The sequence below is a fragment of the Danio rerio genome, chromosome 6 (assembly GCF_049306965.1).
Source record: "Danio rerio strain Tuebingen ecotype United States chromosome 6, GRCz12tu, whole genome shotgun sequence".
Taxonomy (NCBI): Eukaryota; Metazoa; Chordata; class Actinopteri; order Cypriniformes; family Danionidae; genus Danio; species Danio rerio.
Window position 1 is genome coordinate 43870700 of NC_133181.1, and position 23809 is coordinate 43894508.

Here is a 23809-nt window from a genome sequence, read left to right on the forward strand (position 1 = left end):
ACACATCTTGAATACAAGTGTTTACTCTCACTATGTGAAGAGATTGCTCATGTAATGGATTCAAGTATTGTAGTAAGGTCACTACATTGCTGTTGTTGTGGCTTGGACGTCCATACATGATAATTACTTGTGCAATATGGCTGAACATGGTTACTGTGATGCTTTAGGCTGCCTTGTGTATAAAATCATTAATACATGCTTTGGGTTTAATTGCCATTGTTGTATGTAATGAATATTGTAGCCAGTAGCAGTTTCGAGGTACTCAAGAGTGTTGCAGTGTAAATGAGTGCTAATTGAGAAATGGTTAAATATATGCAGGAATTAATAGGTAAGCTAATACTGTAAATAATAAGAATGCTGTTTTTGATAGTGTTAACTCCCAGTTCACAGTTTTAACAGGCAACTGGGAGAATTCACGGCTTCATTGTCATAATAAAATAATACAAACGTTTAATAAAAATTTGTGCTAAAATGAATCGCATCCATGCATGCATATATTTGAGATGTTTATCTATATTTGTATCACATATAATAATAATAATAATAATAATAATAATAATAACAACAACAACAACAACAACAACAATATTAACAATAATAATACCAATAATATACCAATAATAATAGTAATATTAATATTAACAACAACAACAACAACAATAATAATAATAATAATAATAATACCAATAATAATAGCAATAATAATAATAATAATAATAACAATAATAACAACAACAACAAAAATTATAATAATAATAATAATGATAATAATAATAATAACATCAATAATAATAATAACAACTACTACAACAACAATAGTAATAATAATACTAATAACAATAATAATATTAACAGCAATAATAATAATAAATATTAATAACAATACTACTACTTATAATAGTATGAACAACAACACAAACAATAACAATAATAATAACAACAATAATAACATCAATAATAATAACACCAACAACAACAAAAGTAATAATAATAATACTAATAGCAATAATAATATTAACAACAATAATAATAAATAATAATAACAATACTACTACTTATAACAACAACAACAACAACAACAACAACAACAACAACAAACAGTACCAATAATAATAATAATAATAATAATAATAATAATAATATAGTAATAATAATAATAATAATAATAATAATTATTATTATTATTATTATTATTATTATTATTATATAATTTTGCATAATACATAATAATAAATTAAAGTTACCATTAGTAATAAAAAAATATATTCGATAATCACAATGTAAAATTTAGTTTTTGCTTAAAAAGAAAACCAAACATGCAAATAACAAACAGTAGTGTTGTGATTGCCAGTGGTGACTTCTGACAATTACTTTCTGTAGTTTGTGTCAATCGCCAGCAGAGTTTTTTCTATTGGAGATCACTGCTAAACGAACTAAAACTCCCAGAACTTCCTGCGCTCATCAACTCCTACAGCATACTTCCCGTAGTTTGTTGCAATCGCCAGCAGGGTTTTTTCTATTGGAGATTACTGCTGAACGAACTACAACTCCCAGAACTCCCTGCACTCATCAGCCCCTACAGCAGCTGACAATAATTTAGACATTCACACACAAACACAGCTGCTGCTCATTTACACTGATTACAAGGACTATAAAGAGTCTTGTTTCTGTACGAACATTACAAAGTGTTTTCCTGGTTGTGTTTTGATCCTTGCCTTGTTCCTCGTTTTTATTCATTGCCACCTTGTCTGACCTCTCGCCTGTATACTGACTACGCCTTTTGGATTACCCTTTTGATGTTGTTTTGCTTCTGTTCATGACCCTTGCCTGTTGTAATGTGAAGTGGACGCTGATGACAGGGAGTGAGGATCCGAACGCAGATACAGAGAGGTTCAGGCAAGTAACGGTCACAATCAAGAGTAAACAGATGTATGTAGAAAATACAGAGTCATAGTCATAAAACAGGCAGATGGTCAAAAGGCAGGCAGCAGACAACGCAAACAAACAAACCAACAAGGCAAGGATCAAACACGGCAAGGCAAGGCAAGGTAAGGCAATGAAAATGCTCACAGTAAAGCTTCAAGACTCAGCAACTTCTGTGTGTTTGTGAGCTGACTTTCTAGTCCACGTAATCAGTTTATGATCGGCATCAGCTGTGAGTGTTTGAAATCAGACAGAATCTAGGGCAGGTGTATGTGTGGTGCATGACTGGATCACGTAGTTCTTTTGCTGGCAAATTGGTAGTTTTCCAGCGATCTACATGGGCTAGATCACTGGTGACTGTGACACCTGCACGACCTTGATTCGAATAAACTGCATTTGCATCCGCAAGTATTTTGTCTGCATCCACTTCATTACAAGTAAAACAAACACAATGTCAGTAATGTCAGTATACATATACATACAGTTGAAGTCAGAATCATTAGCCCCTGTTGATTTTTTTCTTTTTTTTCTTTCTTTTTTTATTATTTCCCAAATGATTTTTAACAGAGCAAGTAAAATTTTACAGTATGTCTGATAATATTTTTTTCTTGTGGAGAAAGTCAGATTTGTTTTATTTTGGCTAGAATAAAAGCAGTTTTTAATTTTTTAAAAATGCATTTTAAGGTCAAAATTATAAGCCCTTTAAAACTATTTTTTTTTTGCGATAGCCTACAGAACAAACCATCATTATGCAATAACTTGCCTAATTACCCTAACCTGCCTAGTTAACCTAATTAACTATAGACGTGTCTTTAAATATCTAGTAAAATATTATTTATCGTCATCATGGCAAAGATAAAGTAAATTATTAGTTATTAGAAATGAGTTATTAAAACTATTATGTTTAGAAATGTGTTGAAAAAATCTTCTCTCTATTACATAGAAATTGCGGAAAAAATAAACAGGGGCCTAATAATTCAGGGGGCTGATAATTCTGACTTTAACAGTGTATAATGTAATATTAATATTAATGACAGAGAAAGCAGCAGATTTATTACCTCAAGAACTAATGAACGAATCAAATATAATGATACACATCAGATTATATAATGATACACACCCCCACCCAGTTCATCATTCATTAAATCCAAAACCTACTGTAACAACTCTTTTTACAAAGAATGTTTCTTTTTGATGAACAAATTCTCAAAAAGTTGCATAAATAACACATGATCTTTGGAAGGAAAACACTTATGTTGTGTCCGATATTTCAGTTGAGTGTACTATTCATTTCCAAATCAGGAAAGAGATGCTCATGATAAAACAGCAGTTTGGATTGCGACCAGAGAGCAATTTAAAGCTCTATTTGTCTTCTTGAACTGAGTACGATAGAAAGGCTTTTAAACAGAACAAAGAAAAGCAGCTGCCAACTCTACAATTGTAGAGAAAATAATAAATCATGCTTTACTCACACCTCTATAAAGGCAGATCTGAAACTTTGCGAATAGGAAAGGAGGAGGAACTCAATAGCCATTTCGCTTTGGCTGAAGAATAAAACCATGAATGTTCTCCGCTGTTAGCCTGGGTTGAATTAGGAAATATCTCCTGAATAATTCAGATCGAGAGAAGGAGCCCACAGGACTGCAACGTTTTTGCCCACAGTGATCCCATCATTTCAAAGCTGTGAAATTTTACAGTTACCATTTCTTTCCGTGGCTTTAATGGCATCGGTTATATTACAGCCGTATATCAATGTAGATGATGTTGTATCTATCACAGCATAGAATATTAAAGCAAAGCACTGAGGCATAATTTCCTCCAGCAGATTGGAGTGATTGAAAACACAGGGAATGTTTTGAAGTTAGCCAGATGAAACTTTTTGATGGGCAGACATATTTTCCTGGTTTTATGACCTTATTTCACCTTAAAGGTCCAATGAAATGGCTTGAAGAGTGCACATTTTTTTTCTTATGTTGAATATATTTTTATAATATTCCAAAAAAAAAAACAATAAAATTTAACTTAAAATTGGCAGGAGGTCTCAACTTACATCAATCAAACTGACTAAAAATATTACATCAAGTTTAATATGTAAAACTTAAAAATGTAGTTGAAATCTAATTAACTTATTAAAATATGTAAATATGTAATATGTAATAAAATTATGCAAAATAAAAATCTTGTTGTCTTGACATTTATCACAAATTTAGACTCTAAGAAATAAAAGTACAGAAGCTGTCACTGGCGCGGTATCTTTTCAAAAGATAGGTATTTGTACCCAAAGAATCCACCTTAGTACCTCAAAGGGGCATATTAGTACCCAAATATACCTAAAAAGTACCTTTGAGGTACCATTATGAACCCTTCAGGTACAAACTCCTGCCCCAGTGACAGCTCCTGTACCTTCTGAGAGTGTATATATACAGTATAAATAAATAAATAAATGTAAAAAACTAATACTAATAAATTGCACTGCTATGTGATATTACTGGGAGGCATGCCTTAGTGTCTCACCAGTGACTATATACAGCCATATCGCACTGCTACTTGTGTAATATTGCGTTTATACAACAGTTTGATGGCATAATTGTGTATATAAAAAAGAAAATCAAACACGAAGAGTCCTTTTCTATGAAGAACTACTTTCTTTCATTGTTCTTTCACATCTGCAGAACAGCAGAAACCATTAGTAAGTCACCAACATCATTTTAGAGTTAGCATTTGAATGAGTCTCTAGCGTAATGTCTAAATTGACAACAAAACAGGTGATTTTGTGGACATTTTAAGATTATAAGGCTGAATGGCATGAAATGGCATCAGTCTAGAGACATTTCCCAGCATTTCTCTGTTGCAATTGTAATATCACAATAATCAACCCCCCGAAAAGCCAAAGCAAGGGCAACACTTCCAGATTACTGTTGTGTTTGTGATAAGGAAAAACGCTAAACACATGCATCCATTTTTTTTTCTTTCTGTTTACTGGATGGATTTGCAGTAACAAAAACAGGAGACACATTAGAAACAAACAGATGGCCAACTCGGGATTATGCAAAGACTGGCTAACACAAAATACATACATTTCTGGGTCACACTTTACAATAAGGTTCATTAGTTAATGTTAAGTAATGCATTTACTAACATGAACAAACAATGAACAATACATCTACTACTGTATTTGTTCATGTTAGTTAACGTTAGTTAATGAAAATAGAGTTGTTCATTGTTAGTTCATGTTAACTCATGGTGCATTAACTAATGTTAAGCATGGACTTGGATGTTAATAATGCCTTAGTAAATGTTCAATTATGATTAATAAATGCTGTACATGTGTTGTTCATGATTAGTTCATGTTAGTAAATGCATTAACTACTGAACCTTATTGTAAAGTGTTACCAATTTCTGGTATGTGAGTTCCATCTCACACTCAATACACTACAATTACTATGGTATAAATACAGCACTACAACATACAATAGAAAGAGATCGACATAGTATGCCACTTACCAGATTTATAATGATTTGATCAGCTGTAGTTTTATGCTGAGTTTCTTTCCTCTCAGACCTTAATATGTGGTCTCTGTCACCATTTTGTGAATAGACAACATCAATCGTCTTTGCTGTACTCCGTACGGCAGGCTGATGGCCGCTGATGTGCTGTATCTCAGCAATTGTAAATATAAAAAAATTGGCACTATGCTTATAAATAAACTGCATAGTTGCGATATAAACAACTACATTCTCGCCTCAAAAGTACATTATGTTGTCCAACAAATGCATTATTTGTCAAATTGTACTGTAGTCTCCTACTTGCCACTCGTGTGGATGGAGTAATACACAAGAGTGAAGAAGCTGTATGAGTTCTGATATTGCAGAATATCGCAAGACTATCAGCCAATCAGACTCAATAACCAGACAAAACTGTTGCATAAATATAAAATAGATATTTTGTGTGTGTTTGTGTCCTGTACTAAAAATCCCAACATTTCAATTCATAATATTACTTAAATAATTTTTTCTTTCTCCCATGTCTGTATGACTTTCAGGTTTTTCTAAAGAGTGACCGTGTTGCTAAGATGGTCCAGACGGGAGGTTTATCCGCTCTTGATTGTCGTGAGGTGTTCAAGCGCCACATCGAGAAGCGTGTCCGGAGTCTGCCAGAGATCGATGGTCTTAGCAAGGAGACTGTGCTGAGCTCTTGGATGGCCAAGTTTGACACAATCTACCGTGGAGACGAGGACCCACGCAAAGCCCAGCAGCGCATGACAGCCAGCGCCGCATCCGAGCTCATCCTGAGCAAAGACCAGCTCTACGAGATGTTCCAGCAGATCCTGGGCATCAAGAAGTTTGAGCACCAGCTGCTCTACCAGGCTTGCCAGGTAGGTGGGAGACACAATTTGGCAATGAGACACTAGGAAAAGGAGTTTGATTATGTGAAATAATAGGAAATATGTTGGTTGTATTTAGAGTAAGAGGACTGAGACTTGTACAGCACTGTAAAATTTGTTGGGTTCTACACAATCAGTTTGTGTTGTGTTACAACATGAAGGAATTTATTTAACTTAATAGTTTTTTTTTTTTTTACAAATTTAAGTGGATTGAACATAAAATAATTAAGTTGTCCCACCCCCCTCCAAAAAAAAAAAAAAACACTATTTTTTTGAATGAGTAGTTTCCGCTGATAATTGGTAATTGTAAGCTAGAAAAAAAATGCTTAACTTTTGGTATTTTGCTCAAAATATTAGCAAAAACAAAATATATTTGTTCAATATATGTGTGCCACAATTATTGGCATCTATAGGATTTCTTATGAATATAACCCACCAGTCCTACTGCACCCAAAGCTGGAATCGCACTCGTGATTCTTTGCATGGGAGTATGTTGCTCAAACAAGAAAACTAAAGACCATGGCCTCCAGCGTTTGTCGCTAGAGCACCTTTTGAGGTCAGAGGAGTGAGATTTATCTGCATAGCACTTCGCTAGCTGGCCTCTGTTACACTCTGTTACACTCATCCCCCTAAACCTCACTCCCATCCCGGACGAGTCCCCACATGTAACCCACCGGTCCTACTACTCCCAACCCAGTCTGAACTGGGATCGAATCGGCGATTCTTTGCGTGGGAGTTGGGTGCTCTAACAAGTAGACTAAAGACCATAGACTCTAGTATCTGGACTAAAGCAAATTTTGAGGTCAGAGGAGTGAGGTTCCCTGCATAGCATTCCGCTAGCTGCCTCTTTTACATGAACAAAACCTTTTTTAAATATATTTCCGTTTATATATTTTTTGTATTTTTAGTGTGTCTGTGTTAGGGGGAAGGTGTGAGTTGCCAAAAAATATATGTGGTTACTTGACTTTAAAAAAGAGAGTAAACCCATTGCCTTTAATGCAACAAGTTGATTTTACTTTAAAAAGTCAGTAAACCCATTGACTTAACTCTTATAATTATGCACATAGTTTGTTTACTTAATAATTATAAGGCAACAAGTTTGTTCTCTCAACTAATGACTTATTACAGTGCAGCTGGAAAATTGCTTTATTTAGTTTGATCTCTAGGTCAGAAAGTCAAAAAGTCCCCAAAACTACAGTCCGACATCACAAACATCACCACAAACTAAAAGGATTTCAAGAGAAAAGCCTCTACTCACTTTTTTTTTTGTTTTTTAATAAATATTTTCAAGCAAAAATTCAAAAAGTTAAACAATAAAGACATTTTTGCAGCCTTTTTTGTAGTATTAGTAGTGGCAACTGTAGAATTAACATATTATTTTTTCTCCTTTGTTTTGCCTGTTTAGAGTAAGTAGTAATTTACACGAGCATTCCATTGTTTTTAATGTTGGGGTTATGCATCCAGCATTGTTACGACACTCCTTGTTGTTTTATTGACATGTGTTGTGAATATCAAGAGCTCTAATTCAAGCCTTTGCGCTCGATCTACTTTGCATGCAAATGTGTGTGTCATAATAACAGCACCTTCTGTTCACATTCTAATGTTACGATAAGATCCCCATTGTACCGAGATCTAAGTAAGGCAAATATCCCCCATGACTACTTCAAACAACAGAATATTTTTAGATCTAAAATAATATGTTCTTCTCAAGTGAAGGACGTGCTGGGCTTTATTGTCCTTGAGTTCATAATAAATCAAATTTCCCATGCCTTACAGAACCTTCAGTGCTGGCACAGTTGATATATTTCTAAAAGCACAGAAACTGCTGTCGATAGGATAGAGAAAGTCACCTCGGAAAATTTGCACGTGTCCATGTTTTTACACACATCGCTTGACTGCAGAGAGTAAAATGGCTAAATCTCATTTGTGCAAAGCTACTCAGCTTTTCAATATTTACAGTTGATTTTGAAGTATGTTTTTGTTTTGTTTTTACACTTTTGACCACTTTCATTTTAGTTTGTTGAAAACACATTTGACCAGGGATGCATTTTTGAAAACTGTCGTTAGCAAGCTAAGGTCAAAATTTTCGTCATCACAATTATAGTTCAATTATTTGGTGTTTGGAATCCGTCGTTCCAACAAACATTAGCAAACTACAGTGCAAATGTGTGCTGTTGCATCTACACCTCTAGAGCTATAGGTAGCAGCAATGTTCCTGGTCGGGTTCTATTCAGAGTTGTACTGTAATATATAATATATATTGTACATAACAAAATTAATAACAATTTAATGTGGTTTTTCTCGAAAGATGTTTTTACCCTGTTTCGTTTAGAGCATTATTACAGACATTTACAGATGGATCTGTGACAGACCAACTACGGTTTCGGCAAAAACTTCTCACTATGGTACTATGGTAGTTTAGCTGCAGGTTATGTCGTTGTTTGGGAAATGCATCCCAGATTGCTTATGCGGTGTACACACTCATACGGTCACCTGCATTCAAATGCACCAATAGATTGTCTTCTCTCTTTTTAAAATCTAATAATTTTAAATCTAAACATTACAGGTCAGACTGGATTTAAACATTGTAATCTATTACGATTCCCTTGTTTGGCAGGCCAAAAAAATGTGCAAGGGAAACTCAAAATATTTATAATATTACCAGTTACAAATAAGGTCTATGTGAGTGTTTTCATTCTTATGGCTCATACATGTGTTGCTAGTTTCAGACCAACGCAACCCTAATTTTCCTATTTTGCATCACATTGTTTAAAGGGCCATTAAACCCCCCATTTTCGGTTCAAGTCTACCTCAGCAGAGGCAGGAGTGGGCATGGCCAGCAGAGCAGGGGAGTCAGTTGGCTCACAAAATGAGACACAAACCGTGAAGAGACGCATGGTTTTATAGTTTGCCAGGTTAAAATGCAAAGAAATAAATCGTAATTTAATGCCCTGCTACATTTATTATTTGCTAGTGAAGCATTCAGTTTTTCCACTTACAAAGTCTGGCATGTAAATTGCAAATGTGCTATGACGCGATGCAACTGACTCTTAAAGGGAATGAGAGATGAGACTCTTGATTTGTTTAATGCACGTTTTGCTCAAAAAACACCCATAACTCATTAATAGAATAAGCACAACCCTGTTAGACCATGCGTTGTGGCACAAACCGTATTTTTCTATCCTTTAAATAGCAAAAGTGGATTCGGAAACACCCTTAATGCTTTTGCATCATACACTTTAGACTTTGTGCCTAGATCATTAACATAGAGCCCTTAATGTCTTTGTACACTGAAGTGCGAAAATTTTGTATGCATTTTTTTTATATACTTTCTACAGAGTCTGATATGTATTCATTAATTCATTCCAAAAAATGCAAAACATTTCAGATTCAATTCAAGCAGTGACATGTTGTTCTTCTCTCTTCTTCAAAGTAGAAAAAGAAAGAGGAATAGGCTACATATTGTGTTCTTCCAATACTGCATGCAGAAGAAGGAGAGATCAAAGATCTTCACTATGATTATCCCTAAATGCAAAGTTTATTTCAGGAAATCAATGGAATTTTGGTATGTTGCTTGTGATCAAGCAAATCCCGAACAGAGGCTGTACCTATAGGCATTATAATATATGGCTGCCACGTTGACGAAGCAACGGACCAAAAGCGGACCGTGCTTTCTGTTATAATGTGTATGAGCAGTTCATCAAACACCCCAAACAGCAGCATGGGAGGGGTGCTCCAGTCATCGAACCTGGTTAAAAAAATTTTTATGAGAAAAAAGTTTCAGAGGCAGTATGTTAATACGATTGACACAACGTGTGGTCGAATTTATTTTTTAACATGCAAAGATTATGGATGAAAATTTCTGATTCAGTGTGCAATAACCTTTACTGGGGTAGTTATGTATTTGTAGTTTATAATGTGTGTTACATTAGAATTGTATCCTATAGCCTCCATTGTTTTGGACAAATTTAGTTCCACCAATACTTTCATGATTGGCTGAGATAGAAGTGAACACATCAGCACAGCAGCATTTACATTTTCTTTTTAAAGTCAGTAGCTTACTTATATTTCATCTGGGTTATTATGTATTCACACATGTCACCTTACGACAGCTTCTTTAAAAGGTGCTAAGCCAAAAGGTACAGCCATATTGAAAACACTTATTAAGCAAGCAGGCTTTAAAAAAATCGCAGACTCTTATAGTGGTCATATTTTAGCTCTTTTTTTTTTCCTCGGCTATATTGAGAGAGATCTCATCCGAGCCTCCGCCATTAAATCTCCCTCTTCAAATGTGCTTTGAAGATGGCTAACCCACTTTTCATTTCGCCACTTTTCCTGCTTGCTCAGACTTCAGGGTGGGGAATTAGCATACAGTCTCCCCATGTTCGTCACTCGGGCAGCCGAAAAGCACAGCTAAAGTGACAGAAAATCAGTGTTAGTCTGTTTCGTTCTTAATGGATGTTATATCGCTCAGATGGGATGCTTTGGAGCATTTACTTAGAGACTTAGTTTATTTCCTTAGTCAAATTAAACATCCCCAGTTTGTAAATATGGCCAAATAGGCGTTTATTGAAAGCACTTAAGGGATCTATAACACGCTGAAAAAATGCCTTCAGGGAAATGTGACGCTAAGAAATCATTAATATATGAACTTGTGTGAATGGATGGACAAACAGCAGAATGGAGAGGAAGGGAGTTAAGCATGAAATCTCCTCAGTCCTGGCAGTGCTCGTGTCAGTGTAGTCAACATCACAGCGCTGGCAGGGGCAAAATTGCGGCATCTGCTGACAAATAAGCCCACAACCAGCATTTTTTCACCATTTCTGTATGACAAGCATACCTGCGAGCACTGTTCCTGTGACAAACAAACAATGTTTTGTCTCTGATTTTCTGCCAGTTTCATAGGCACTTTTTTCTTTTCTCCGAGTGCAAATGGGACATAGACTTACAGAAATAGTTGAAAGTTCTGTCATTGTTTACTCAGACTTGTATGCTTTTTCAAGCATGTGTGGTTTTCTTTGTTCTGGTGAAGAAAAGATTGTTAACGTTGCTCTGTGTGTTTTTGCTGCTCTTTTTTCATACAGTGAAATTCAATCATGAACAGGGGCTGAAAGCTATAAACGCATCATAAAATGACTTGAACCATAAAAATAACCAGTTAAATTAATTTATCCTCCATAGTAGGTACGATTTTATATATCATTTGATAAAGATAATTCTTGATTATTTTTTAAATGATGCGCATGTCACATAAACATGTTAAAAGCTCATCATACTTGGGAGACTCCAGTAAAAAAAGCTTTAGAACAGACTGCAGGGCTCGTTGTCTTTTCTATTGCAGTAGCCGTTGAAAAGGTCTCATCTCCTTGTATGTGTGCTGACGAAAATGGCATGGTACTCCGTAATGCTTGTCAGCTGTGAACAAGATTGCTTGAAGCAGATTGGTTAGTTCAACCTACTTGAATTGTGGTCACTTGCGGCAATCTGAAAATTTCAGCTGTTTTTTAAACTAGGTATACCTAGAAAATGCATGCACTTCTAGTCACGGAGTCACGGAAGAAAGTGAAAGTGAACAGCGGACGGGGGACAAGGGCGGTTGAGGAGGGGGATCAATAAAATGAGGTGCCGGATCAGATTTCAGAGGTGCTGGATCCAGATCCGGCATGTTCCGGCACAAATTGGTTTTATCGCCCAGCCCTAGTCCATACACATCAAGGTTCCCAAATCATTCAAAACTCAGAAATATGGTGGTTTAATCAGAATATATTTACTTTATTCAAACATTTATTTTTCTCACCTCAGTGTCAGTATAGGGCGCATGCCAGATTTATGAGCACTGTACAATGATGTATACAAGGGTTTTAAGTCTTTGAAATGACATGAGTGCGAGTTAAAAATAACAATTAAAATTTTTTAATGTAAAGTAACCCTTTAAAATCTGAGACTAGTCTTTTGAAAATAGTGTACCTACCTTCTTCAATTATTAATGACTTCATCGTGGGCTCATTCTGAAAGCATAGCCCTATATACATTTCTGGAGATTGCGAATTATGTAGCCAAAACTACATATGTACATATGTGTTACCAGCTTATCCGGTTAGCACGCCAAGTATGTTGGCGGACTTGAGACGCAGAGAGGAATTGACCATGACAACATGGTTTGAGTCTGGTGAAGAACAGTTCCAGAAAGCGGGTAAGACAAAAACAAAAGGCAAAAAATAAAATAAACAGGTAAATAACAGGGTGAAAATGTGGTAAAATACAAAAATGTGGTAAAAATCAGGCAAGGGCTTTTCTTTTTCTGGATTGCTTTTTAGAAATTGGGTTTAGGGAAGTTGGTGTGTGGGTCAATTGGTGCTTTTGAAAACACTATTGGTTGGGTTTAGGGAAGGAAGAGGGTGAGTCAGTCGATCGATCATTCAGTCAGTCAGTCGACAGCAGCCATTGGTGGATTTCTGTGACAACAGCAGGCACAAATGGCACTCGCGAGAGAAATTTGAGATTTGAAAAAGCGTACACAACGGCCTCAGGGGGATTTGCAAAAACAAAAACTGCCAAAAAACTTACCTCCTGGGACGTATTTGGCACTCTCAAGAAATGTAGCTGTACGTTTTCAGAACAAGTTTGGGTTGAATAAATTGGTAGGAAAAATTAATACAAAAAGGAACAGTCATAAAACTATAAGTTATATATAGGATTTTGGCTGGCAAGAGATCCTCCAAAGCTTTCTGTTATAGATCGAGAACTCATGACACCGCTATTTTAAGAGCTATTTTAAACCCACATTGAAAAGAGCAGGCTCACATTTGGGATGACTCAGAGGCATGGCTGTCATATCATCCTATTAGCAAGATCCACATTTTGTATGATCAAAAAGCTTTAGTAATCGCTTTGAGAGATCATCAATTAAGAGGTCAGTCAGATCCGAATTAAACCACCTCTGAAAAACTAATTTGGTGAAAGGTTACTTGGTTGCTTTTGATGACTTCATAAATGTTACATCGCAGCTGATTTTTCAGACTCAATTTAGGAGACAGCATCAGAAAATGTGAGATTGCAGACAGTAAACCAGAATCGATCGGGGCTCTCTGAAAGTAAGCATATTTTTTATATGTAGAGTAACTAAAAAGCCTCTTTCTCTTTATCGTTGGGAAGTACTGTGTTGTGTGGGTCGCAAGGCCATGTGTGGTAGGCGTTTTCTCTTGCCTGCCAAAAGATGCTTCATGCACCACCTGCAGTGTATTTAATGAAAGCACAATCACACATAATTGGCAAAAATTGTCTGGCGCCCTGTGCATTCAGCTGGAGCAACTGCGCTGTTGACTGCCCTGTACATACACTCACACCTAGCATTGCAAATGAAAACAAACTTCATGACCAAAATTTCCTTTTTCTAACCTTTCAGAGCAGAACTTCACCATTTACTGCCATCATATTGTCATCGTTTGAACGTTTGAGAAGATATGAAGAAGGTTGAAAACCTGTCGCCATTGACATCTATAGTAGGAAAAACAAATACTAGAAGTCAGTGGTTGTATTTTTGCTTGCCAGTAATACATTAAAATATACAAGCACACTGTATATTGATAATTATAATTGAGTTCTAGTTTAACAGCACAATTGTAATGTTTAATTTACAGTGCACTTGTAAATTATACAGTATTATAGCAACCAATATTGCCAGAAATACTGTAAATTTTACAGTGAGAGTATTGTGTTAGTAAGCAGTGTTTGGTAAGTTATTTAAGAAAGTAATGGATTACAAATTACTGACTACTAATTGTAATCTGATTACATTACTAATTACTTTACTTTGCAGTTACTTTTAAAACATGTAAATATATCTATGAAAATACAAAATAAACTGCAGCTCTTTCAGTTATTTAACATTCACATTAAAAACATTACAGTGCGTTGATCACAGCAACTGGACATATTCAAAATTATTAAAAACTTAAAAATGCTCTCATCATTCATTTGTTCTAAACCTGTTTGTCTTTTTTTTAAACACAAAAGAAGACATTTAGAAGAAAACTGGACACCTTTAACCATTGACATCCTTAGTATGCAAAAGAACTGCAGTGCTTGGGTGTTCTGTGTTTGTCTGAGGTAATTAATTAGTCTACCTAAATGTGTAAATTTCTTACAAAGTGTGAGGCTGATCTGTGAGTTCTTGCCACATAATTCTCGGTTTTCAACTGGTGTGCCTTCGTTTTAAATAATAAACTTGCATGCTCAAAAGACAAGATATGTGAAAGGTCCCATAAGCAGCTATTTGATCTTTTGATCCTGCACTCTTTGACAAAGACTATTATCGTAGAATGCTTTCTATTGAAATGCTTGATTAAGTTGCTGGTTGAGATAAAAACAGTTGAAAGTTCTTTAGACTGCATTTGACAGCAACCACTTTTGACAGCAACCATTTCAGCTCTTTTTTTTTTTGAGTAATTTTAAGCGCATTCTCATTAACTAATGTTGCAGCAGAAAACGTGTATTAAAAGAAGCTTTTTCCTTCCAAAAGCTATATTTGTAACCTAAGTAACGCAATTACAGTGACTTTAGTACCTGTAATCAAATTACACAAATTTAAAATGTTATCAGAATACAGTTACTGTATGTGTTACTGTGGAATGGATTACACCCAACTCTGTAAGTAAGTATTTTCCAAATGCCCCTTATGTTAATCACAGCTTTTATTAGAATTATTAGAATTAATGTTTTACCACTCTCTAAGCTTGCTTGCAGTAGCCATGCCCCAAAATCTTCCAATTGGTTGAGTTGGAAGTGTTTGATGCATTTGAGCAGATGGCTCTTTTAGTAATGGTGCCTGAAGACTCATTGTTTACAATTCTCAGGTAGATAAACTTTGTTGTAATGCATGGTCCCTACGGTTAAACACCCTCTGTTTTTTAGCCTGCCTGCAGTAGTCACGCCCCAAAATCTTTCTATTGGTTGAGCTGGAAGTGTTTAATGGATTTGAGCGGACAGCTCTTTTAGCAATGGTGCCTGAAGACTCACTGTTTACAATTTTAGGGTAGATAAACTTTCATGCCATGCATCAGCCATGGTCTTGTAGTACCTGTAGCCAAACCCCTAACACTTGTTATTGGTCGAGCAGGAATTGACCAACAGATTTTAATGAACCACTCTCAATGAATTAATGGTGCCCAATGTTTACATTTTTGGCAGAGATAAATCCATGAATGGCATACTTACTGGGTTGACAGTTTATTTTGACACACACAAAAAGTCTTGCATCATCTGATTTTTAATACTGTATTTCCTAATGCAATGGCAGCCACACAAATGTGGCTTAAATATACAGACATTATATTTACAGCCACTCTGTGTTCATGTTTATTTTAGCAGCAAGTTTGGCAAGCCAATTGAATGCAGAGAAGCATCTGAAAGAGAGCATTATTAGTGGCCATTTGTGCATTAATAAACAGAAACCTTTTACAGGAGACCTGTCAAATAAGGATGGATGAGTATGAGTGTACGATTGCTTTCTGATTATTTCACCACGCAGTGCTTAATGAACCATGGTGGGCAGTTGTGGCAGGAGTGTTTCGACAAATCATGTTTGCAAACAAAGCAGCAGAGACGGCGTATTTAATATTTGCCGCTACCATAGCGACTGAAAGCAAAGTCAACACATCTTGATCTAATCCAACAATTTCAAAAGTCATAGAGATAACGCAAAACTTCATTTCAGGGACATGTTGGGACTCAGATATCAGATTTTTTTTAGCATTGCTTCTAAATATTACTTCCTGAATCACTGCTAAGACCAGTTAAATCTCTCTGAGATAATAGAAAACAGTGAAAGTGCTGTGTGCTGTAGTTAGTGCCAGCTCATAAAGCGCTCCATTCATGCTCATCTCCCTGCAGATACCAATAGATTCTCTCTGTGATGCTCACCTCTGCTGCTCTCATTCAATTACTCGATACATTCATTCAGCCTTTTTTGTGTTTCTCCCTCACTCTTGCCCGTTCTTTGATGTTTAGGGGACACGTACTAGATTTCTTTGAAATGTTGCTGGAGTGGATGTAAAGAGTTTTCTTAAGTTTAGATGGATGGATGGATGGATGGATGAATGGATGGATGGATGGATAGATGAATTGATGGACAGACGGATGGACAGACAGACAGACAGGTAGACAGACGGATAGATGGATGGATAGATATCCTTATCTTTATAGGTTGATGGATGGATGAGTGGATGGGTGGATGGGTATAGATAGATAGATAGATAGATAGATAGATAGATAGATAGATAGATAGATAGATAGATAGATAGATAGATAGATAGATAGATAGATAGATAGATAGATAGATAGATAGATAGATAGATAGATGGATGGATGGATGGATGGATGGATGGATGGATGGACGGATGGACAGATGGACAGATAAACAAACAGATGGATGGATGGATGGATGGATGGATGGATGGATGGATGGATGGATGGATGGATGGATGGATAGACATCCTTATCTTTATAGTTTGATGGGTGGATGGGTGGATGGTTAAGTAGATAGATAGATAGATAGATAGATAGATAGATAGATAGATAGATAGATAGATAGATAGATAGATAGATAGATAGATAGATAGATAGATAGATAGATAGATAGATAGATAGATAGATAGATGGATGGATGGATGGATGGATGGATGGATGGATGGATGGATGGATGGATGGATGGATGGATGGATGGATGGATGGATGGATGGATGGATGGATGGATGGATGGATGGATGGACAGATTGACAGATGGACAGATAAACAAACAGATAGATGGATGGATGGAAGGATGGATGGATGAATGGATGGATAGACATCCTTATCTTTATAGTTTGATGGGTGGATGGGTGGTTGGTTAAGTAGATAGATAGATAGATAGATAGATAGATAGATAGATAGATAGATAGATAGATAGATAGATAGATAGATAGATAGATAGATAGATAGATAGATAGATAGATAGATAGATAGATAGATAGATGGATGGATGGATGGATGGATGGATGGATGGACGGATGGACAGATGGACAGATAAACAAACAGATGGATGGATGGATGGATGGATGGATGGATGGATAGACATCCTTATCTTTATAGTTTGATGGGTGGATGGGTGGATGGTTAAGTAGATAGATAGATAGATAGATAGATAGATAGATAGATAGATAGATAGATAGATAGATAGATAGATAGATAGATAGATAGATAGATAGATAGATAGATAGATGGATGGATGGATGGATGGATGGATGGATGGATGGATGGATGGATGGATGGATGGATGGATGGATGGATGGATGGATGGACAGATTGACAGATGGACAGATAAACAAACAGATAGATGGATGGATGGAAGGATGGATGGATGGATGGATGGATAGACATCCTTATCTTTATAGTTTGATGGGTGGATGGGTGGTTGGTTAAGTAGATAGATAGATAGATAGATAGATAGATAGATAGATAGATAGATAGATAGATAGATAGATAGATAGATAGATAGATAGATAGATAGATAGATAGATAGATAGATAGATAGATAGATAGATAGATAGATATTCTATGTATATTATTTGCACACAAACAAATTCTGATACAGTCATGTCACAGTAAACCAACAAAGCCAGTCTGAGATAGTGTAGCACCAGCACTGCAAATAAACTATGTAAGTTTGTACAACAGTAAAACTGTCTTTGTCAGTCTTACAAGCAGTAATTATTGTATGCATATGTACACTGGCAGTGATATTGTATTTTGTCAGACAGCATCTCTCTTTCTCTCTTTCTCTCTCTGTCTCTCTCACTTTCTCCCTGAAAGCTCCTTTAATCTGTCAGACCCATTGCTTTCCATTTAAATCTCATGTCCTCACAAGCAACTGGGAAAGCTGATACTCCTCAGATTCGTCCAGCGGACCAGGGCAACAAAAGCAGTTTTTGAGTAAAGTGTTTGGGAACTGTAACAGTGCAGAAATAGAGAAAGAGAGAAAGGTTGGTTCATTGCTGCCGGTGACAGGAGCTGATTATGTGCTCCACTAATCAACAGCTCAGAATGAACCAGCAGGGTTACGACACACGCTCACACACACACACACAATCATGCACGCACACACCGCAAACGATCATTCACATTTCTATGCCATCATGCACCGAAACAATGCATTTGTTCTATATAATAATGTGCATAATTGGCTGTCTTTTTTCCCCTCAAAAGAAAGTGGCTGCTTCTGCCCTTTTTAAAGAACAGTGCCGCTGTTCTGTCCTTTCATTATTTTATAGTACATGACGAGCTGTGGCATATTTGACTCTTAACTAAAAATGGAAACCATCAGTCATGAGCGTATCGTTCTACCTTTCTTTCTCTCTCTTAAATAACCCTTTATAACTCAACCTTTATAGGGCAGGCATTGGAATACTCATCAGAAAAACTGTGGTGGGTTTCTGGGCAGGTTTATTTATGACTTATATTGTAATCAATGGTTCTTTCGCCAATAAAGGGTTAATGGGATTATACACAGTATGTGCTGTATATACATACCCCCTTTATGTATGGACATTTTCAATACACATGAGAGCTGACATTAAACAAGCCAGTTCAATGATGCGCACAACTGCTTCACAAACACAGTACATTTATGAATAGAAGGAAATACTCTAAATATTATATTTCAGGTTATATGTAAATGCTAATAAAACAACACTTTGCAATTAAATCTTTCAAAGTTGTTAGTTTTGTTGATTCTTTTTTCTGTTATCTACTTTGACTCTAATCACTCTGAAATCCAACTGCTCTGAAATTATTTTAATAAAAAAAATAATAAACGCATGAATAAACACATGTGAGCTTATTTAGAAAAGTTAATGCATTACATTTATTGAATTATTGGAAATATAATTGAGTTAATTATTTGTAATAATTTATAATTAAAATATTTAAAAACATTTTGCTGACAAATGAAAAAAAAAACGGTTTGAAGGATTGAGGCAAAACAAATCTAATTAGTTTACAAATGAAGTTATGCGTAATAAAATGAAATGACACAGGGAAAAAGTATTGAACAGATGAAGAAAAGAAGGTGTAGAAGGGCAGTGAAAGCCTGAACCGCAGCTGAAATCACTAATTAGTTTTTTAGTAGTTTCAGTAGTTTGTCATTGTAAATTAATATTAACTGCTTCAGATCAATATCAGCATTACCAGGATGATGAAGATGAAATCACAGTGAACATCTTTTACTTTCTATTCTCTATTAGATTCAAGTCAGGTGATTGGCTGGGCCATTCTACAGCAAGGCAATAATCCAAAACACAGCCAAGGAAACTCTCAAATGCTTTCAGAGAAAGAAAATAAAACTGTAGAATGGCCCAGCCAATCACCTGACTTGAATTTAATAGAACATACAAATTAAAGATCAGATTTGTTAGATGAGAGCAACAAAACCATCAAGAATTTACTCTGTTGTGGTCTGTGAAAAACTCCCACCTGACCAAGTCATGTGACCTCATTTTCCTTATGAGAGGCGGCTTTAAGCTGCCATCACCAAAAAAGCCTTTTATTTAAAGTATTAAATACATTTCAGTAGTTTGGTACTTTCTCATTGTGTCATTCCATTGTTATTAAACATAACTCATGTTTCAGATTTTTTCTTTTGCTTTATTTTTATGTTTGTATTGTTTGGGCCTTTATCAAAATCTGGTTTAGTTTCATATTAACAGTTCTTTTAGAAATAGCATTTCCAGGAAAAAAAAAAAAACATGAACGTGTTTAATACTTATTTCTACCAGAAAGACTTTAGGATGCAGATAAACGTTTGAACATTTATTGTGAATTGTTTGCATGAATGCGAATTCGTTACAGTCCTTTCATGAAGTTCTTTGGCGTAAGCCCTGTCTATAGTGCAGAACTCTGAATGAGCTGGCAGATCCTGCCTGAAGATGAAGGCAGGGCGAAGCCAACCCCCTTAGTGGACATGAGGCCGACCTGGTGGTGGTGGTGATGGGGAGGATGGAGGGAAACTTCCGCAACATCACCTAAGACCAACGAAACAGATTGTTTAGATGGGCTTATATACATGGCTTGCTTGGTTGTTATAGGCTGACGAGATAATTATTATGAATGACGTGACATCTCAGTCTTCCTGCAGAACTATCGCTAAAGCTTTCATTTCCCCTACTGTACTGTATTAGTGGGTGTCTTCTGTAAAACATAGTATGAATAGTTTTCTAAAAAAATATATCAGGAAAATAGCCCCAGAAAGCCTCCATTTGTTTTGTTGTTATTTTGACAAAAATGGATTAGTTGTGAATAAAATCCAAAAAAAAGATTTCACCCTTCGTCTTTTTTGCATCTTTCTACATTTACATTAAACCACAGGATTTTCGACCACAATCATGGCAACCATGTTGCTTTCAATGCCGCCTCCGTCATCCTGCCTCGGTTCCGTTGAAAATGAATTGGAAATCTTTTTGTAATACTGTACCCTGCAGAATGGCCTTACAAATCCTTCCTTTTACATTTTCTTTGGTGTGCTGATTGCCTGTCTTAATGCCCTGCTTTTGCTGACCACTGCAGCATGCTTTCTAATCCAGCTCCACCCATGCGCGTGCACACACTCACACGCACACAGACACACACATGCACAGAAAACCTCTGTCACTTCCTATCAGCCAGATCGGCCAGCAGATCAATAATAAAGTAGCCAAGATGTTGAGGCTTTGGAATATATCAGTAGACAGCAGAAGGTCATGCTGTAGGGTTGAGTCACAAGACTCAATCGTATGCCGTCTGTCCTATTACTTCACACAATGTCATAGATGTCACTCTCTAGTGATGCATTTTGACTTTCCATAGCAGATCTTAAGAAAATTAGATATCGATTTTGGATTTTTTTTTTCTCATTTGAAAAAAGCATTATTTTTACGTTAATAATGGAATGTAATAATAAAATAAAATCATAATGATCTGACTTTAACATTGGCATTTTTACTACATAAATCATACCCTTGAAAAAACTAGAATGAATAAAAATGCTATTTCACTCTCTGGGCCTGTAGGTGGCGCTTATACAATAGAACAACAGGAAGAAAATGCTGCCTGGCTGTAAACAAAGCAGCTGTGCTGGTATTTAATATGAATTAGATTGAGATGATCTGAAGAGGAAATACAATCTAAACATTTGTACATGGAAACTTTAATAAAACCTCCCACCCCTGATTCAATAGTTAATATTCTTCCATTCAAAAGTGAGCTGCTCTTTCTGTTGTAGATATTGACAATTCTTTATTCTTATGTGTTTGACTTTGGGAAACGTTTAAAACACCAAGCGATTGCATGCACATGAGCTATAATGACAACTGCCCTTGAAAACGTCTTGTGTGTACAATGTTGATTTTATAGTGAAAACAACAGAATTGTGAAAATAAGAAAAAAATTTGAGGCCATTTGAGTTTGGTGCTTGCATGTGTTCAGTACAGTGTTTTTTGTTTTTGTTTGTACATTTGTGTCTTGTCTTCAACATCTATGGCCTGTGTTAACACTAATTTAGACACTCTGTAATGTAAAGTCATTGCAGTGTAGTTTGCTTGCAAGACTAGAACAGAGATTGGCTGAATTAAAATAAGGGTGCTTTCACACCTGTGAATCGATTCAGTTGTTCCGAAACAGAGATTACAAATGTTACATTGTTGCTCTTTGCTCTTGGAGCGGTTCACTTTCACATTGCAAAGTTTCTAATCGGACCAAAAGAGCTAAAATAAGTCACGTGCGAGTAAACTCTCCTCACATTGGTCAGAGTCAGGGTTTATTTTGCAGAGTTTGGTGGTGGTTTAGTGGTGGTTGACAGTGCGCGCACGCGACGTGTCTGAGGAGAGATGCGGTGGGGAGGGGTGAGAAGGGTGCGCGACAATGCCTATTTGATGACCGGGAGGGAGACGCGAGATTACAGGGAGATCATCACTCGTTTGCGGGCATCCGGAGACTCGCGAAACTTCCCGCCTTACTAATAATTCTCTCTTCATATAGCCGTATGCCTATTACATATCCATAAAACACTGAGATATAACCGCGCTCGGATCGGATCGCTTTCTCACTGCAATCGAACCGCTCCAGGGTTCGTTTCAATCGAGCCGAGACCACCTCACTCAGGCGGTCTCGGAGAGATTACTTTGGCGCGGAACAGAGCATGATTGCCCTGTTCACATATGCCAAACGAACCGCGCTAACTGAGCAAACGAGACAGGTTCCAAAACAAAAGTGTAGGTGTGAAAGCACCCTAAGACAATGAAAAAAGAAACAAACAGGGGTGTAGAATAAGGGATGTAGAATAAGATCATACTTTATAAGTACCAATTAAAATTTTACCTTTGAACTTGTTCTCATTTTACAAGTTCTCTGGAGTTAAACAGTTGAGTTTTACAATTTTTTAATCCATTCAGCCGATCTCCAGGTCTGACAGAAGCAGTTTTTTACTTAGCTTAGCATAAACAATTAAATTGGATTAGACCATTAGCATCTTACTCAAAAATTAGCAAAGATAATTTTTATATTTTTTCTTATTTAATACTATTCTGTAGTTACACCATTTACTAAGACCGACAGATAATAAAAACTTTAAAGATCTATACTCTAATTACTGTAGGTAATAATTATGGAACTTTGCTAACCATGACTGTAGTAGGCACTATGATATTACACATGTAGCACATGAATATCTTGCAACCGTGGATCTATTAGTGAGAGTCAATTCATTTACGGTTCAAACTACTTTCAGTTGCTTTGTAATATTTTGCCTGCTGCGACAGTTTTATTTTATTATTTTTTTTAATTTTTTTTTTTGTATTTGGACGCAGTTCCTAAAGAAGCGGAATATAAGATGAGAAAACAGTGGGCGTGGCTTGTTTTTTTTTTCTACTGCGAGCTGATTGGATGTAACAAAGTAACCATTTTTTAAAGGAAAGATTGGGAAAAGAGTTCCTGGAGAGTTATTACAACCTAACAGACATCTCCTCCTCACCATTTCAGTTTGTTGTCAAAACTGACAGTTGGAGGGGCGTGGTTAAGTATGTTAGCCATGCCCATTACCTCAAAATCACGTAATCTGAGAATTAAACTAAAAACAGATTTCAATTTTAGATTAATTTTACAAGGGCAAACTATTTTATTTTCTTAATGACATGCACAGATTATTTATTCACCACAAAACTAGCAATGTGAACTAACAAAATTAATATGGTTTTGATTTTATTTGTATTTAAATAATAGTCAAGTAATAAGCCAGCAGTCAATAGTGTGAATTGTGAGTAAAACTAAAATTTTACCAAAAAAAAAAGGACAATTCCGATTTGTGGCCAGCTAAATGGAACATCTCTAACCTTCTATCCCAAACACAGCAGAGGAACCTTAAAGTGAAGAGAGAGTCCTGACAGGTGGAGGGGTGCTTGAAAGAGATGCTGTGAAGAAAACAGCAGAAAGCGACGATA

At 36.1% G+C, this 23809-nt stretch overlaps 1 protein-coding gene across 24 annotated transcripts in view; it reads left to right on the forward strand.

Moving 5' to 3' along the window:
- cadpsb (Ca2+-dependent activator protein for secretion b) overlaps window positions 1-23809 on the forward strand; it is a 188532-nt gene that overhangs the window by 57577 nt on the left and 107146 nt on the right. For all 24 annotated transcript variants that reach the window (XR_012408105.1, XR_012408106.1, XR_012408107.1 and 21 more), the window contains exon 3: window positions 5967-6299. Coding sequence is in view for 16 of the 24 variants with exons in the window: in XM_068222029.2 (XP_068078130.1) it covers window positions 5967-6299 (333 nt within the window). In the remaining 8 variants the exon portion in view is untranslated. The remainder of the gene's footprint in view (window positions 1-5966; window positions 6300-23809) is intronic.